This window comes from Bufo bufo, chromosome 3 (genome assembly GCF_905171765.1).
Source record: "Bufo bufo chromosome 3, aBufBuf1.1, whole genome shotgun sequence".
Lineage (NCBI taxonomy): Eukaryota > Metazoa > Chordata > Amphibia > Anura > Bufonidae > Bufo > Bufo bufo.
Genome location: NC_053391.1, coordinates 584879347 through 584899205, shown reverse-complemented (window position 1 = coordinate 584899205; position 19859 = coordinate 584879347). Strand labels below are relative to the sequence as shown.

At 44.5% G+C, this 19859-nt stretch overlaps 1 protein-coding gene across 2 annotated transcripts in view; it reads left to right on the top strand.

Moving 5' to 3' along the window:
- Nucleotides 1-19859, top strand: part of CALCOCO1 (calcium binding and coiled-coil domain 1) — a 165159-nt gene that overhangs the window by 119860 nt on the left and 25440 nt on the right. For both annotated transcript variants that reach the window (XM_040425827.1, XM_040425826.1), the window contains exons 5-11: nucleotides 7358-7516; nucleotides 10516-10664; nucleotides 14109-14199; nucleotides 16454-16708; nucleotides 17756-17881; nucleotides 19392-19487; nucleotides 19582-19687. In XM_040425827.1, coding sequence (XP_040281761.1) covers nucleotides 7358-7516; nucleotides 10516-10664; nucleotides 14109-14199; nucleotides 16454-16708; nucleotides 17756-17881; nucleotides 19392-19487; nucleotides 19582-19687 — 982 coding nt within the window. The remainder of the gene's footprint in view (nucleotides 1-7357; nucleotides 7517-10515; nucleotides 10665-14108; nucleotides 14200-16453; nucleotides 16709-17755; nucleotides 17882-19391; nucleotides 19488-19581; nucleotides 19688-19859) is intronic.

Genomic DNA, 19859 nt, shown 5'->3' with positions numbered 1-19859 from the left:
GTGACAGTACCCCTCCCTCTACGAGTGGACTCCGGACACTCAGGGCCCACCTTCTCAGGATAGGACCTATGGAAAGCCCTGATGAGACGAGTGGCCTTAATGTCCGTCACTGGGACCTACATCCTCTCCTCAGGACCATAACCCTCCCAATGAACGAGGTACTGGAGGGAACCGCGGACAAGACGAGAATCCACAATCCTAGAGACCTGAAATTCAAGATTTCCATCAACCATAATCGGAGGAGGAGGCAAAGGCGAGGGTACAATAGGTTGAACATAAGGTTTCAATAAGGACTTATGAAAAACATTATGGATCTTCCAAGTCTGAGGAAGATCAAGACGGTAGGCAACAGGATTGATGACAGACAGGATCTTGTAAGGCCCAATAAACCTAGGACCCAACTTCCAGGAGGGAACCTTCAATTTGATATTCTTGGTAGACAACCACACCAGATCACCAACATTCAGGTCCGGACCAGGCACACGTCTCTTATCTGCCACACGCTTATATCTCTCACTCATGCTCTTTAGATTATCCTGAATCTTTTGCCAAATAGATGACAAAGACGAGGAGAATCTGTCCTCATCAGGTAAACCAGAAGACCCCTCTCCCGAGAAAGTCCCAAACTGCGGATGAAACCCATATGCACCAAAAAATGGTGACTTATCAGAGGACTCCTGACGACGGTTATTTAAAGCAAACTCAGCAAGGGACAAAAAAGAACACCAATCCTCCTGATTCTCCGCCACAAAACAGCGCAGATATGTCTCCAGATTCTGATTGACGCGCTCTGTCTGGCCATTCGACTGCGGGTGGAAAGCAGAAGAGAATGACAACCGAACCCAAGCGAGAACAGAAAGCCTTCCAGAATCTGGAAACAAACTGCGTGCCCCTATCAGAGACTATGTCTGAAGGAATACCATGCAATTTGACAATGTGGTCAATAAATGCCTGCGCCAGCGTCTTAGCATTGGGCAAACCAGGAAAAGGGATGAAATGCACCATTTTGCTAAAACGGTCCACCACCACCAGAATCACAGTCTTCCCCGAGGAACTAGGCAAGTCCGTTATGAAGTCCATGGACAGATGTGTCCAAGGACGGGAAGGAATGGGTAAGGGAAGGAGAGGACCTGATGGCCGTGAATGAGGGACTTTGGCACGAGCGCAAGTCTCGCAAGCTGCCACAAAACTCTCAACCGACTTACGAAGCGCAGGCCACCAGAATCTCCGAGCGATGAGATCCAGTGTGGCTCTTGCCCCCGGGTGCCCAGCAAGGACCGTATCGTGGTGTTCCTTAAAAATCTTGTGTCTCAAAGCGAGAGGCACAAACAACCTCCCAGGAGGACAAAGATCAGGAGCCTCTGACTGGGCTGCCTGCACCTCTGCCTCCAATTCAGGAAAAAGAGCAGAGACCACCACACCTTCAGCCAAAATGGGACCCGGGTCTTCAAAATTCCCACCTCCCGGAAAACAACGTGACAGGGCATCTGCCTTCACATTCTTAACCCCAGGGCGGAACGTGACAACAAAATTAAACCTTGAAAAGAACAAAGACCATCTGGCCTGTCTCGGGTTCAGACGCTTGGCTGACTCCAAGTAGGCCAGATTTTTATGGTCAGTAAACACGGTAATAGGGTGTCTGGCTCCCTCTAGCCAATGGCGCCATTCCTCAAAAGCCAACTTGATGGCCAACAATTCCCTATCTCCCACATCATAATTTCTCTCTGCGGAGGAGAGTTTCTTCGAGAAAAAGGCACATGGTTGCCATTTAGCAGGAGAGGAAACCTGAGACAAGACCGCACCCACCCCTACCTCAGAAGCATCAACCTCAACTATGAAGGGTAACGAAATATCAGGTTGTACCAGGATGGGAGCGGAAGCAAAACTCTCCTTGATATTAGAAAAGGCCTTACGCGCCTCTACCGACCAGGAAGGAAAATCTACCCCCTTTCTGGTCATATCAGTGAGTGGTTTAACAACAGAGGAATAATTCAAAATAAATTTCCTGTAATAATTGGCAAAGCCCAAAAAACGCATCAGCGCCTTCTGATTCTCAGGAAGCTCCCACTCAAGCACAGCGCGGACCTTCTCGGGGTCCATGCGAAAACCAGAAGCGGAGAGAAGAAACCCCAGAAATTGAATTTCTGGAACCGCAAACACACATTTTTCCAGTTTTGCGTATAATTTATTCTCCCGCAGGATGAGCAAGACCTGACGTAAATGTTCCTTATGAGTCTTGAAATCAGGAGAAAAAATCAAAATGTCATCCAAATACACTAATACAAATTTTCCCATTAAATGATAAAAAATGCTGTTCACGAAATGCTGAAAAACGGCTGGGGCATTCATCAAACCAAAAGGCATAACCAAATTCTCAAAATGGCCCTCAGGGGTATTGAAAGCCGTCTTCCATTCGTCTCCTTCTCTGACCCTGACCAGGTTGTATGCCCCTCTTAGGTCTAATTTGGAAAAGACTTTAGCCCCAACAACCTGGTTAAACAGGTCCGGGATCAGAGGAAGCGGATAAGGGTCACGAATAGTGATACTGTTCAGCTCCCTGAAATCCAGACAAGGTCTTAAAGAACCATCTTTTTTCTTAACAAAGAAAAAACCAGCGGCAACAGGTGACTTCGAGGGTCGTATGTGTCCTTTTCTCAGACTCTCAGAGATATAAGCACGCATAGCGACCCTCTCAGGTTGGGAAAGATTGTATAAACGAGATTTAGGCAGCTTGGCGCCTGGGATGAGATTAATAGGGCAATCGTACTCCCTGTGCGGGGGCAAATCCTGAACTCCGCTCTCAGAGAAGACATCCGAAAATTCAGAGAGGAAAGGTGGTACAGTCTTAGTAGAAACCTCAGAAACAGATGTCATGAGGCAATTCTCTCTGCAAAAGTCACTCCAACCATTTATTTGCCTCGCTTGCCAATCAATGGTGGGGTTATGTTTAGTGAGCCAGGGTAGCCCCAACACTAGAGGAGTAGGCAAACCGCTAAGGACGAAACATGACACATCCTCAACATGAGCATCACTCACAATTAAACGGATATTGTGAACTATGCCCTTTAATGATTTCTGAGAAAGTGGAGCGGAATCAATAGCAAAAACAGGAATATCCTTTCCCAAAGTGCATACCTGGAAACCATGAGTTATTGCAAATTGATTATCAATGAGATTGACAGCTGCTCCACTATCCACAAAAATCTCACAAAAAATGATTTTGCTCTCTAGCGCCACCCTAGCAGGCAGGACAAAACGGGAACTACAAGCAAACGGAAAACCTTCAATTTCCGCCTCAACCCTGCCAATAGTAACAGACGGAACATTTTTAAAAGATTTTTTCCTTTTTGTTTCTTTATTACTCCCAGAAAACTGCCTGAATCTCCTAGAGGGACAAACATTTGCCAAATGATTTATACCTCCACAACAAAAACAAACCCTCCCATGCGGGCTGAATCTTCTATTGTCAGAGGCAATCAACCCCAGCTGCATGGGCTCCTGCTCAGAAGGGGCTGACAGCGACTGAGACCCCTGCGCACAGAAAGAGACCGCTGCACTGTCCCGGGACTGAGTATGACAGGAAGGAGAGATCTCTCCTCTCTCTCTAAGACGCCTGTCAATACGAACGGCGTGAGACATAGCAGAATCCAAGGAGGTAGGTCTCTCATGAAAGGCAAATGCATCTTTCTATCCCTCAGAAAGACCATGGCAAAATTGACTTCGGAGTGCAGCATCATTCCAACCAGTATCAGCTGCCCATCTCCGAAATTCTGAGCAGTATATCTCTGCGGATTGTTTACCCTGGCATAACAGACGTAGTCTAGACTCAGCCAGAGCAATACGATCCGGATCATCATATATCTGACCCAGGGCTAAAAAGAATTCATCCATTGAACGGAGGGGCCGTGCCCCCTCCGGCAGCGAAAAGGCCCAGGATTGAGCGTTACCCCTGAGCAGCGATATAATGATCCCCACCCTCCGTTCTTCATCACCAGAGGAATAGGGAAGAAGGCGAAAATGGAGTTTGCAAGCCTCTCTAAAACGCACAAAATACTCACTACCCCCGGAGAACGTATCCGGGAGCGAGATCTTAGGCTCAGAACAAACTCCATGAACGCAAGCTGAACCGGTCACTTGAAACTGAGAAAAGGTCTTACGGAGATCAGCTACCTCCAATGAAAGACCCTGGAAGCGCTCAGCCAAAAGTGAAACCGGATCCATGCTTGAGACGGTTTTGGCGGCTTATAATGTCACGGATGGTGTACAGGAAACAAGACAATGCAATACAATTAATGATCCACAACTAAGGAACAAAAGGGAGACCCCTACATGAGTCCTGCCACTCTCCCTAATTGCTCAGCCTATGCGAACACCCCAAAGGTGGATGGGCACATATCCACGTACCTCGGCTATCTAATACCTGAAGACCCTACAATAGTGAGGGGACACGACCACCGGCTCCCTACACAAGACACGGAGGGAGTCAGGGTCACCTGAAAATCCAGCAGACAGAAAATCACAAATAAAGGAACAGCACTTATCTTGCAGAGGACTGAGGAATAGAAACAGCATGCACACACACTCCAGGAAGTTGTATAAGCCGCAACCTAATGCATCATGGGGAGGAACTTAAAGGGAAGCAATCAGTCCAACTGCATGACAGCTGAGATAGACTAACGAGATGAGGAACTTAACCAAAACAAAGAAACTCAAGGAGGAGGATCTTAAAAAACTGCTGTCAGAGCTTCTCAACTGTCTGGTTGTGACATCGCCATTTTTGAAGCAGGTGGTCAGCCAGTGCACCCTGTCCTCGTTGTAGTGGATTTGTACGACCTTCTTTAGCACACTGTACCCTGGAAAGTTCCGAAACTGATTCTGCAGGAGATCCTGTGCCTTGTTAATGATTGTCCAGCATGCCGTCCTGGCTGCTGCTCTTCAGGATGGATAAGTGCTCTGGAGACAAGTTGTTCTGTGCTCTCCAGGTATAGGCCCTCTCCACTTGTGGTGTTCCCAGCTCCGGGCTTCCTACATCTTTGGTAGATGGAGCAGACGTGTTTTCTGACGCAGCTCTTTTGGCTGGTGGAAATGTCCTGGACTGACTGTCATTGGAGGTTGGTGCTTTCCTTTTAAGACTGGCTTTAGAAGATCCCTGAAGAAGCGAGGCGAAACGCGCGTCTGGCTAGGAGCCACCATCCTGCTTTTCCTCTCCTGGTTAGTATGGGCTGTTCCACTGTCTCTTTCAATTGTTTGTTGCATGCGGGTCAGTAATCTGTCACACATTTTGTGCCTCTGCACACCTTGTGCTGACCTCCCTGCAACATTATTGCAATGAATATGATTTATTTGTGACATGTGGTCTGATACACAGTTGCTTATCCCCTGTGTGGGTATATACATGTATTGTTATTATTACATCGCATCAGTTCAGGGTGCAACTTCGTGACCCAGCCTAATCTTACCATATGTACTCACAGTGTGAGGACTGATGGTGGCTCTTTTTTGTATTTGTCACATTATCCTCCTGCATCACTACCATTATATGTAATCGCATTTTTGTACTATTGATGTATTATCCTCCTTTTAACCTATAAAGATTGAGTTATAATATATGTGTGAGACTTTATGGGTGTTCTGTTGAATCAACACACATATTATCCTATTTGCAAGCAAAAAATTTTTGGTTGTTTCTGGCGTCATTAGAGACAGAGCTCATTTGCATACCCTCTTTCCAGAATTCCAGAGGAGCGTTGCCTGGCCTAAAAGAGTCATGATGCCGATTAGGCACTCTCCATCAGGAGATATAATATCCCCCGGATTAACAATATAGTGTGTGGATCAGCGCTCATTTACCATCCATCGTTAATATAGTCGTTTGTCCGTTTGCATTCTTGGCTAAGATCAAGTGTAGTATCTGTTCTTATCAGTCCGGTCGAGCTTGCTCCCGGGCTGTAAACTCCTGTCCATACAGGGCATACCCGAGGGTTGCAGTGTGGCATGGAGGAGAGCAGTGAACCACAGAGCATCCCTAGCGTGTACGGCTTGGGTTTAAAGGTACCCTTTCTAGGTGACGAAGTGCTCTGCTGGATCGAAGCCATGAGCTGAGTTGTTTGGAAGCCCGAGGTGCAGAAGTGCCCCTCTCTTTGCTCGGCTTCGGGCCTGGACAAGATGAGAAATTTTCGGAATTCCGTCCGAATGTCCGGGCTGTAATGGCGCACATTCTTTATTTAATTTTTTTGTTCACTGTGTGTTCACTTTCCACGTTTGTGTGTACACTAGGATTTCTTGGGTTATGGTGCCCTTATGGGTACCCCCCTAAAGGTCCAGGGGCTCTCCCCTCTTGGGCTCTCCCTCCATGGATAGCCTAGCCTTGTTGTTGAAGCTCCGTGCCGACACCTTGGGTGGCAGCCTAGGTGGAAGCCGGAGTATAGACTTGGTGTACCCTCGGCTTCGGCTGAGGGTTGCCTGGGTGAACACGGCTTCGGCTAGAAGTAGCCTGTTTTGTCTTGGTCCCTTGCAGGAGCCATAGGCCCGGAGGAACTGGGGTAGGTTTATGGGGGCCCTTCTCTTATGGAGAGGGCCTGTGATAGACCATAGCCTAGTGCAGTGTTTCCCAACCAGCGTGCCTCCAGCTGTTGCAAAACTACAACTCTCAGCATGCCTGGACAGCCTTTGGCTGTGCGGGCATGCTGGGAGATGTAGTTTTGCAACAGCTGGAGGCACGCTGGTTGGGAAACACTGGCCTAGTGCATGTTTTTTGTGTGGCACGCTGCATGATTTTGTTGCATGGGGGCTAAAAATAAAAAAAGTTTGTCCGTTTGCATTTATTGAGCTGCTGACAAAAGATCGTTTTTTATGCCTGCAGAAAAGATTTGCCAATTTGTCATCTGATCAGTGGTAGGATCATTTGTTTGGCCGGTCCTTTAGGCTTTGTCTTATTACGCTACCTGTAAGGGCTTTATTAGAGATGTACTGTTACCAAGATTAATAGTTTAATCACCCAAACTTGGATGCCATGTTTATATGGTTGAACCTTTAAAGGGGACTTGTAACCTTTCCTAACATGTCTGTTTTTGCATTTCCCTCTTAATAACAATTCTGGAGCATCTATTCTTATGACTCTATGTTGTGCCATTCATTTATTATTCCTCCTAGAAGTTGATGTTACCAGTGGGGGTGTCCCTACACAGTTTGACACTGACATCAGTGATTGGATAGTGTCAGACTGTGCAGGAACACACCCCAACTGGTAACACCCATCTGGACCTTCACTTAGTTTATTCATAATTTACCAATTTCATTTCCCTTTATATTATTTTCTAACATAATTTAATTTACTATTTGTCATTTATTTCAACAGCAACAGCTGGAGCTGTCCCAGCAGGAGAGGAATGATCTGATGAGAGTGAGACTTGCACTGGAGGAGGATGTGAACTCCCTTAAGAAACAAACCAAGGACCTTGAGGCTGCGCTGGAGACTTCAAACAACAAGCACGCCTCTCTGAACCACCAATACCAGGTATACATTTCAACATCTTATAATATAAAGGGTAGCATATGTTTTATGCTGAAAGGGAATCTTTCACACCAATTTTGGACTATTAGATACAGTAATACATGCATAGTACTTCAGATGAAGACTCCAGATAACTATTTTTTTTTCCCTACTGCCCCCCATTACCCCACTGTCAACTCTCAAAGCTGCTCTGAAATACAAAGTCAGGACTGCTGTGCTGTTCTAACATAATGGAGAGGACTCGTATGCACATGCCCAGTAGTCCTGACAATGTATTTTAGTGCAACTCTGAGCACTGACAGCGAAGGAATGGGAGGCAGTAGTAAAATAAAAAATAGCGATCTGGACCCCATATCTGCAGTACTACTCATATATTACTGTAGAAAATGGTCCAAAATCAGGGTGACAGATTTCGTTTAAAGACTATGGACAACTTTCATATTAAGTACCTTGAGTAAGAAAGGTTGCACTTAGTTTAGGTTTGCAATCTTCATTTGTACATTCATTTTCAGAACCCCTGAAATTCAGCGTGTAACTTGCTCCTAGTTTCAGACTTTTTGAAGTGAATGGGTCCACAGCCGACCTGTGAAAAATGTGGGACCCAAACCACGGTTGTGTGATCTTTCTTCCAGCAAAGGAAAAAAAAATATTACACACAGCAAAACTGAATTACGGTACATTAATTACAAACTAGAGTTACATTAATGTAATGTAAGTCAGCTATGTGTTTTCCCTTTGCTAGAAGAAAACGCAGGTTTTTTTATGTGTTTTTTGCCACACCTAAAACGCAGCACAGCCGCAATGTGTGGCAGTACCCTAACACTGAGCAAGGGGAAGGGGAGAACAGAGAGCTGTCACACAGGAGCAGTGATCTCATAGACTTAGATTTAGTGCAAAAGCACCAGAGCTAGGTGAAAGACATACACACACTCTACAGAAGCAAAATGGTAGTAAATTGGTAATGAATACTAATTAGAAAGTTGCTTAATTTTGCATTTAGGAAGCACATGAAAAAATTTAGGGCAGAGTTATCCATAGCATTTACACTGGGTTCAGACCTGAGCGTATTTGATATGCGCGTTTAATGCGCGTTTTTGTCGCGCATTTTTGTGCGCGTTTTTGTCCATAGTCAACGCGCGTTTGTGTGATTGACAGCAGTGTCCTATGGCCGCAAACTCGCGACAAAACGCCCCAAAGAAGCTCAAGAACTTGTTTATGCGTCGGGCGTTTTTCAGCGCGTTCGAACGCGCTGTAAAACACGCAAGTGTGAACTTAGGGTTAAAGCATTCTTGTTTTAATTGTTACTAATTGCATCAATATATATTAAGGCTACTTTCACACTTGCGGTAGCAGGGTCCGGCAGGCTGTTCTCCCACCAGAACAGCCTGCCTGACACTGCTGCCGCAAGTGTGAAAGTAGCCTAACCTAGAAATTTATTTTTTGGAGAGGGGGAGGATGCATCTATAGGTGTGAAGTATGACAGAAGCATTATGTTTGCATTGAGGTGCAACACTAGCTTTCAATATCTGTTATATAGGCTAACATGGAGTGGGCAGGCAGTACAGAAGTTTGTAAAGGTGGTCGGCAACAGCAAATTTTCTCAACTCCTCTTATATGCACATTTAAGCAGGCATGCAAGTTTTTCCAATGGAAAGAGGGAAATTAGGCTCTGTCAGACCCCTCTACTGAAAAAAGGATCAGTGTTGAAATCCAACATGTGCCATCCTTTTCCCAAAACCTCTTCTGAGTCTGGAGACCCCGCATTCCAGTGGCATTCGGCCACCATCTAGCTAACGTTTATGACACCCTGTACTGGGAGAATCAGGCCTGTCTGTCTTTATTTCTTTTCTTCGAAACTGCAGTTTTTTTTATCTGCCGAACTTACCCCTTATTTCTACTTTTTTTTTTTTTTATTTACTTCTTCACTATGTTCTCTACATCACTGCCAGGTCCCAAATATTTTGATGCTGAAATGGTCAATAACTTTTCACACAACTTTGCATAAACCAGGGAACCATAAGAAACTGTGTAATATGTGTTATCAGAGAGAAATGTCTCATATTATATTATTAGCCGTTTACCTCAACTCCACCCATGTTAAATTCTTTCCTTTTTGGAATATGCTTTGAATCCATCCAGGATGGAGGAGCTCACAGAAGGATCATATTACATATGTCTATACAAGTCTATGGGGAGGGGAGGGGGAAAGAATTATCAGGAGCACAATGAGACACACAGACAAAAGAGACTTCAAAGCGAAATAGGAAATTTATATCTCAGCCCAAGTGCTTTATTTACAACCATATAGGTCACTTTTTCTCTGTAAATGTTCTCCATCCTGTTGTTGCTTCTGAGTGATTAACAGAAGATTGGGAAGCAGATTCTCCTCTGCTTTCTGTGTGTAGTAGACGAAAGCTAGTCTACACCCACCATGTTTGGGAGAACTGCAAACTAGACACTCAGCATGCACAGGGGAAACTGGTAAAAAAAAATGCCAGATACAAGTGATATAATGACCAGAAGTGTTATTCCTCATGTACACACACTGTACTATTGATTAATGCAAAGTTTCTTGAAAGGTTAGGTACGCTTGAACTTCCTGTCATTGCTGTTTCCAATGGGTTTCCTAATCAAAGCCAGCATGCCTTGTGCTGCTGTTATTCACAGCACTAGCCCTCTGAGGAAGCATTTCTTCTCCAAGAAGGCTTCCAGCCTGCAATGTGCATAACGTCAGGTATGATTCCCGTACGTTGCATTTGACCAGAAGACAAGAGAAAGTGTCCCAAATGACTCTCTCACGTGACCCCATGATAGAAAAAGGAAATGGCAGTGCTTTGGACAGGTAGGTGAACCCTAGAAACCACTCCAGTCTGCAGTTCAGTACAGGGTCCCAGAGAACCTCTTTAAATTTAGCAACAGGGGGAATATGCAGATTTAAATTTTTCTTCACGCAGATCTTCAACAAATGAATTTGCTAAGATATTGTTTCAATCACTTTACAGGATCTCTTCTTGAGAGAACAGATAATAAGGGAAGAGCGTGACATGCTGAGCTGTAAGGAAACGGAGCATCGAGATCAGATTTTAAAACTTGAGGGAGATCTCTACATCATGAATGTGAAGCTGCTGGAAAAAGAGAAGGAGCTGGACATGTAAACCCTTGTTCTTTTTCTCTTTTATTTGTGCTCCCGAAATGGTCTTTAATGTCAAATTCTCATTTTTACTTTCACATGTTTACTTTCACATGTCATTCTGTCTATTAGCTGGATATATTTGCTAGTTATAAAGCAATATGTGCTATTTATGGTACTTTTAAGGTATAGTCAAACATAGGGTTAGAGGTGTGGTTGAAATATAAAGGTGTTTCACCTGTAAAAATTACACCCACATACAAAAATCGTTGCAAAAATACATGTGTTTTTCCAATGGGGTTTTGGTGCAGTTTTAACACCCTTTTGACCATTTATCCAGTATTTAGAATATGCCAAAAAGGTGCCCATGCATTTTCAACAGCTGTTGGCCTAAGGCTCTTTTAAGCCAACAGCTATGTCTCATGACTTCCCCATACATGATCAGTTTGGCGGAGTGTGTATGTGATTTCAGTGCAGAGAGGGGGGGAGGATGCGTCCAAACTCATCTGGAGCGACTTATCTCCCAGGCGAAAGGATCGGGTGTCAAAATTCAAAGCACCTGATTCTTCCCTCCACAACATCATCTATCAGGGGAGAAACAGAGCTCCATATACAGTCGTGGCCAAAAGTTTTGAGAATGACAAAAATATTAGTTTTCACAAAGTTTGCTGCTAAACTGCTTTTAGATCTTTGTTTCAGTTGTTTCTGTGATGTAGTGAAATATAATTACACTCACTTCATACGTTTCAAAGGCTTTTATCGACAATTACATGACATTTATGCAAAGAGTGAGTATTTGCAGTGTTGGCCCTTCTTTTTCAGGACCTCTGCAATTCGACTGGGCATGCTCTCAATCAACTTCTGGGCCAATTCCTGACTGATAGCAACCCATTCTTTCATAATCACTTCTTGGAGTTTGTCAGAATTAATGGGTTTTTGTTTGTCCACCCGCCTCTTGAGGATTGACCACAAGTTCTCAATGGGATTAAGATCTGGGGAGTTTCCAGGCCATGGGCCCAAAATGTCAACGTTTTGGTCCCCGAGCCACTTAGTTATCACTTTTGCCTTATGGCACGGTGCTCCATCGTGCTGGAAAATGCATTGTTCTTCACCAAACTGTTGTTGGATTGTTGGAAGAAGTTGCTGTTGGAGGGTGTTTTGGTACCATTCTTTATTCATGGCTGTGTTTTTGGGCAAAATTGTGAGTGTGCCCACTCCCTTGGATGAGAAGCAACCCCACACATGAATGGTCTCAGGATGCTTTACTGTTGGCATGACACAGGACTGATGGTAGCGCTCACCTTTTCTTCTCCGGACAAGCCTTTTTCCAGACGCCCCAAACAATCGGAAAGAGGCTTCATCGGAGAATATGACTTTGCCCCAGTCCTCAGTAGTCCATTCACCATACTTTCTGCAGAAGATCAATCTGTCCCTGTAGTTTTGGAGAGAAGTGGCTTCTTTGCTGCCCTTCTTGACACCAGGCCATCTTCCAAAAGTCTTCGCCTCACTGTGCGTGCAGATGCGCTCACACCTGCCTGCTGCCATTCCTGAGCAAGCTCTGCACTGGTCGCACTCCGATCCCGCAGCTGAATCCTCTTTAGGAGACGATCCTAGCGCTTGCTGGACTTTCTTGGACGCCCTGAAGCCTTCTTAACAAGAATGGAACCTCTTTCCTTGAAGTTCTTGATGATCCTTTAAATTGTTGATTGAGGTGCAATCTTAGTAGCCACAATATCCTTGCCTGTGAAGCCATTTTTATGCAACGCAATGATGGCTGCACGCGTTTCTTTGCAGGTCACCATGGTTAACAATGGAAGAACAATGATTTCAAGCATCACCCTCCTTTTAACATGTCAAGTCTGCCATTTTAACCCAATCAGCCTGACATAATGATCTCCAGCCTTGTGCTCGTCAACATTCTCACCTGAGTTAACAAGACGAATACTGAAATGATCTCAGCAGGTCCTTTAATGACAGCAATGAAATGCAGTGGAAAGTTTTTTTTGGGATTAAGTTAATTTTCATGGCAAAGAAGGACTATGCAATTCATCTGATCACTCTTCATAACATTCTGGAGTATATGCAAATTGCTATTATAAAAACTTAAACGGCAACTTTTCCAATTTCCAATATTTATGTAATTCTCAAAACTTTTGGCCACGACTGTACATGTTAGCCATGTTCAGCCAGCTTTGGTATAATATGTATGGGGCCTTTAACATATGTTAGCAGGTTAAGCCCTATTAAACAAGGCACACTTCCAGATATGGTTGATCCTGCTGAATATTTGGCATATTTCTGGTGTAGATTGTGGCATGAAGGCCCTTTGCACCGCAATCTGCAACTTTTACCCGCTCACGCCAGGTCTAAAAAAGTGGGAGTGGCAGGGAAGGGGACGGGTCGGGAGGCCCATCTCATATACCATCTTCTACACAAGGTTTAGGCGTAGAAAATGGTCTAAATGTAAGACAGCAAGGAAGCTATCTTACACTTAGAAGCGGCGGTGGATATGCCGAAGTTATGTAGCGGGCGGCGCCACTTCATAACTCCGCTGGATCCACAGCCAGCTATAGGGGATATTAAGATATTAATGACCTCATTGGAATTTCTCAAGACAGTTATTGTTTTAATCAGCAGTATCAGCCATGCCAGATAGTATGCCTTGCTGAACAAGGATGATCTTGTACAACACAACTGTAGAAAAAAAAGCATGGACTGCCCATCTGCATGTTATGCATCGATCTACTGCTGCAAAATTTATAAATATCATCATGAGGTTCTTGGTATACTTGTTATCAAACTGTGTAAGTCCACTCACCAACTTCACTGCAACATCTTTCCAGTGGGCCCCAATAATGCAGCCCTGCCAAGGCATAGCACTCGTAGGGGGGATGACCTAGCAGCCTAATAACACCCGTTTGAAATAGGTCACCATGAAGTTGGCTTATGTAGTTTGATCTACATGTACGCTAAAAACCTCATGTTAAGGCCTCATGCACACTGCCATGTGCCGCCCGTGCCTGTGCTGTGGACCGCAAATTGCGGTCTGCAATGCATGGGCACCGATTGTGTGCCGGCTGTCTGCATCCTACAGTCCGCACCCCAAAAAAGTAGTGGATGCAGTACTTTTTAGCGGTCCAGAGGCACGGACAGGAAACCCACGGAAGCACTCCGTAGTGCTTCTGTGGGCTTCTGATCCGTGCCTCCGTTCTGCTACGGTCGTGTGTATAAGGCCTGAAGCTGCACAGAATGTTAGACCTTCTCTATGATATGATTTCCCACTTTATGATGTCCAAATAGCCTAAAATGGCATATAGATAGGGGTAGTCCTGGTAAGACAGCCGCTTCAGTCTTTACAATTTTCTTAGATATAATTGATAATTATACAATTTGCTCGGGAGATCAAGTTATCTAAACTTACACTACACTAAACAATGCATTATTTTTATATTTTTATATTACTAGGCTAAGGACAAAACGTTTGTCACTGGAAACAGAGAAGGACGAGCTAAAGCAACGTCTTAAAGTGGCAACATCAGAGTTGGAGCGCTCCCAGGTGTGTGTTGTATTATGGACTTGAGGGGCTTCTTCCCTGCCACTTCTATTCCAACGCTTTACTGACGTCTACTCTCTGGTGCCTCTCGACACACAGAAAATGACTGCTCAGCTCAGCCTGAGGCGGGTCACTGCTGCAGCCAGTGATTGGCTAAGCAGTCATTTCCTTTGTGACTACAGGTGCCAGAAAGGAGAGACTGGATCAGTAAGAGGAGTATGATTTTGTTTTTAAAGGGGTTCTGCACTTTGTTTAAACCGATGATCTATCATCTGATCGGCGGGGGTCCGACACCCGGTATCCCCGCCGATCAGCTTTGTGAGAAGGCAGCAGCGCTCCAGCAGCTACGTGGCCTTCTCACTGTTTACCGCCGGCCCAGTGACGTCACGACTAGTATCAACTTGCCTGGGCGGGGCTAAGCTCTGTTCACTTGAATGGAGCTTAGCCCCACCCAGGCAAGTTGATACTAGTCGTGACGTCACTGGGCTGACGGTAAACCGTAGGAAGGCCGCGGCGCTCCTGGAGCGCCGCTGCCTTCTCAAACAGCTGATCGGCGGGGGTCCCGGGTATCGGACCCCCGCCGATCAGATGCTGATGATCTATCCAGAAGATAGATCATCAGTTAAAACAAAGTGCAGGACCCCTTTAAGTACAGCATTCTGAAGCTTTTCAAAGTAATTTTTATCAATACAGTTAAAAGATGCAATTTTTTTTTGCAACTATCCCTATGCGATGTAACTGCAGCCTGTCTCCACTGCTTCCTGTTTGTAATGTTTCTCTCTGCCAGATCTTCCAAGCAGGAGGCAGCAGAGAGCAGTGTAAAGCTGTATCTCATAGAATACACAGGAGATTCTGCATACAGCACACACAGATATAGTATAGGTAGGTAGTGAGTCATGGTAGTTTTATAACTTTGCAGCTAAGGCTACTTTCACACTTGCGTTTTGGCTTTCCGTTTGTGAGATCCGTTCAGGGCTCTCACAAGTGGTCCAAAACGGATCAGTTTCTCCCTAATGCATTTTGAATGGAAAAGGATCCGCTCAGAATGCATCAGTTTGCTTTCGGTCAGTCTCCATTCCGCTCTGGAGGCGGACACCAAAACGCTGCCTGCTTGACGAAACTGAGCCAAACGGATCCGTCCTGGCACGCAATGTAAGTCAATGGGGACGGATCCGTTTTCTCTGACATAATCTGGCACAATAGAAAATGGATCCGTCTCCCATTGACTTTCGGTGGAGTTTATGACGGATCCGTCTTGGCTATGTTACAGATAATACAAACGGATCAGTTCATGACGGATGCATGCGGTTGTATTATTGTAACGGATCCGTTTTTGCAGATCCATGACGGATCCGCCCAAAATGTGAGTGTGAAAGTAGCCTAACTATTGTACGGACTCACCTACTATATCACTGCACTTCTGGTCTGAAATGATACCTCAGCAACAGTCTATGCACAGAGGGGCACACAGAGGGAGGGTAGGTGTCTGAAGGCTTCCAGGAAGGATTTGGTAGATAAGATTCTAATGTAATACTGTAGTTCACAGGAAGTCTTCTGCATGGGGACTTCTCTGGAGAGCAAGCTCTAGATCAAAATGTATGGATGCAGTTGAGCTAAGATGAAACAATTGCCACTGCTAGTGATTTAGAATTATAGGACCAAAAAATGTACTTTAAGATAAACCGAATGGGACTGAGCTACAATATCCGGGAAAAGCTCCTCTCCATGTACGGGAGGTGTGCTGGAGCACCCTTTCATTCTGAAGATCGTCAGGTGTCTCTAATGCTGGACCGCTTGCCAATCAATTATTGAGAGCTTATCTTAAGGGAAGGCTATTAATCTGTGACTCTCAGGAGGCACATTTAAAGGGGTATTCCAGTTATGTTACATTATCCTCTATCCAGAGGAACAGGAGCTGTGCTTCGCTAGCTCCGGAACTTCCATAGAAATAAATTGAGCGGCTGCGCGCATGCCCGATGGGGTGCTCCATGGGGTCTCCAATCTTGGGATCCTTGGGGGTCTCAGTAGTAGGACCCCCACTGATCTAATAGTTATCTTAGCTTAAAATAACTAGAATTCCCCTTTAAAGCAGCTTTTTACAGGGCTGATACTTATTATTGCTGTGTTTTCAAATCACCTACTTAAAAAAAAAAAGATTGGTACTATACCAAGCACTTTTCTACTGTGGCTCAATAGCCTAGTTCTAGGCATATTTATTTTCTGAACATGTGCTGAGGTCATTTATATATTTGTATAGCTGCAGATGGACGCCCTACGTGAAAAGCTTCGTTGCACACAAGATGTACTCTCAGCAAGCCAGCAGAAAGTGATGCTATTGGGTGAGGAGCTAACAACAGTCTCTTCTATCCGGGACCGGACCATCTCTGATCTTCACAAGAGTCGTCTGGAAACTGCTGACCTTGCCATTAAAGTGTCAGACTTGAGTCTGAGGTATAAAGAAGGCATGGGACAGTGGTGGCAAGAGAAGACAGCGCTCAGCCACAGCATGGAGGTAAACGTGACGACACTATGATTTGTTCTGAAACTATACTGCGAATACGCATTTGCACCTTTTCAGATATCTCTTCTTATTCAACGCATTCATTGATGTCTGTGTTGAATTTAAAGTATCTCTGTAACAAAAAAAACTACTTTTGATATGGTCACATATGAATGGTTTGATTGGTATGGTTCCGAGTGCTGAGACCTCCACTGATGGCTAGAACAAGGAGAAAGAAGCACTCGCATAAAGTGCTCTCTCTCCTCTCTGCCGAAGACTGTCTCAATAGAAAGTCTGTGAGCCTGTCTCAAGTCAGTCTCCTGCAGCGCAGAGAGAGAAAGTAATCTGTGTGAGCGCTTGTCTCAGGGCGCTACTATTTCCGGAACTCCCATAGAAATGAATGGAGCCGCTGCACGCATTTCCAAACACTCGCTCTGTTCATTTCAGGTCGGCTCTATGGAGTTTGGGGCCCCCATTTCCATGATCAGTGGGGGTTCCAGTGGTAGGACCCCCACCTCTCTAAAAGTTATCCCCTATTCTGGGGATAGAGAATAACTTAATATAACCAGAATACTCCTTTAATGTGTTAGGCCTATATCATCAATGACACATAATGAAAGACTGATAGCAAATTAGTGTGTGGTTGCAGTTAATGGCAGTTTTTCACATAAATGATATGTGTTTACAAAGTTGGGAGGGAAGTGAATGAACATACCTCTTAATACTTAAAAATAATGCAAATGATATGCTTTCAAATACTTTTCATGTGAAAGTGTTTACGGTCTGATTATATGTACATAACAGCGTTGCACACAATACAGGTAGGAATATTAATTAAGCAGTAATTATATTTTATGTAATTAAATACAATTGAACCACTCAGGCCATTTTAGTGTATAAAGTAAAGCAGAGTTGCATTAATTGTATACTGTATGTTATGCAGGGTGTAGGAAGGGCGTGACACATTTCTTCGAGCCCTGCGTTTGGTATAAAACACTCACTTTTGCCCATTCTACTGACGTTGCACTGCGACTTATCTGGTATTCTTCTGCATTCCAGGCTAAGAGGGATCAAATTGTGAATCTGAAAGCTGAAAAGCTGAATTTGGAGAGCAGCCTATATGAAGAGAGGAGTCAGAGGCAGTCCATTCAGTGCCAAATAAACCAAGAAAAAGATGCCAGTCAGGTATCAGACATTGCAAAATAATAAATAAAATCTGTTATCATGCTGTTAGTGGAAGGATTAAGGAAGGTTGTTTTTTGTGACTAGTGTGTTACATTACGTTAAAAAAATCATTATTTTTTTTAGACTTTGTCCACATTGACCTTTAGTTTCAGCCATCTACAGATTGGCTAAAAATTACTTATTTAAATTAAAAGAAAATTAAATAGGGTTCTATTCACACATTGTGGATTTTTTTAGCTGTGAAAATATGCACTAAATTTCTGGACACCAAAGGAGAAATTTACTATGACTGTAGTTTATGCCAATCTTAGGTTACGTCTACATGGGATCTAGATGCTGCAGATTTGCTGCCATGGATTTGTGTACAGCAAATCTGTAGTGTTTCACAGTACCACCAACGTGGAAGAGATCTTAAGAAATCTCATCCACATGTTGCTTAAAAAAGAAATCTGCAGTTTAAATTCACCTGTGGCATGAATTTTAAATCCATGGCATGTCAGTTTATGTTGTGGATTTCCGTGGTGGAATTCACCCTTTGCGGTGCAGAGGGTAAAATCTGTGACAGATCCACAGCCAAATTTTGCAGCACATTTGTTACAGATTTTGCCACAGAATCATGGCAAAAGTCCCCAGTGGATTTTCCTATGTGTTTTACTTCTCACGTGGACGTACGCTAAAACCAAAATATGGTGGAGTAGGACGTACCAAATTTAATAAATGGGTTATCCAAACTATAAAACATGCCCCCAATGCCCAGGCCCCTCATATAGATTATACTTGCCCCGCTCCCCGGCACCCTCGTTGCTCCTGATCCCCAGAACGGCCGCCACTGCCGCTCCCCATAGCAGATGAAGTCATCCGGTGACAGGGGGAGCAGCCAGTAGCAGGCCGCGACGGGGACAAGCATTGCGGGTGACGCTAGGGAGGCTCATCCCCGTCACGGCCTGCTATTGGCTGCTCCCTCCGTTGCCAGATGTTTTCATCCGCGCGATGGCCGAGCGGGGAGCAGGTAAGTATAATCTATATAAGGGGGCTGGGCATTGGGGGCATGTTTTCTAGTTTGGATAACCCCTTTAAGTGGTGCATGCCTCTTAGGCACATCTTTGCCTGTCCATGCTCCTGAAATTGAAATCTACTCCCAGCTGTGAGCAGGCATAGATTTGTGCTGTAATTTCTGACCATTTCTGAAGTAAATTGTAGTAAATCTATCAGACCGATGGTGGTCCCCTGCCCAATTTTCTCAATGCTTTTAAAAAGTGTTGAGAGCATTAAAAAAGTCTCAAAATTTTAGAGCAAATCTCGAGTGAGAATTTTTTTTTGCTTTTTATACACCAGAAAACTGGTGTAAATCTTTTAATAAATTCCCCGCAGGGTGCTTACCGATCCTGATATGCACCCGTAGTGGCTCATTTTGGAGCCAAACAGGGTCCACACATTGCTTTGCCGTGTGCATGAGCCATGAGGTGAATAATGCCAGTGCCTTATAACGGATTGTCTTGCTGTTCTACAGGTGCAGTTATCAGAGAGCAGGAGAGAGCTGAGCGAGTTGAGATCTGCCCTGAAGGTTGCACAAATGGAAAAGGAGCAGCTGAGAGAAGAGAGACAGGTGAGACTGTGGCTGCTGTATTCCCAGTTCTTCTCCTCTTCCCATTGCTCTTCTACTTCCTTAGGGTTGAGCACTTTTACTGTTGCCTCTTTAGGAGTTGATGCAGTATGTGAGGAGACTGGAAGAACGTCTGGACAGACTCGCCGATGAGAAATGGAGGGAGGACAAAATGGTTGAGGAAAATATGCCAGCAACGTTAAGTATGTATTTTATCTAGCACTAAATAGATTCATGTAGATAATTTACATTTTTTGGGTACCCACGTAGGTGCCTACATTGGACAGAATCTTGCAATGAAGCCGGATGTTTTCCAGATATGGTAGAGTCAATCATTACCGAACAACACAAGCACTGACATATGAAGAAATTTGC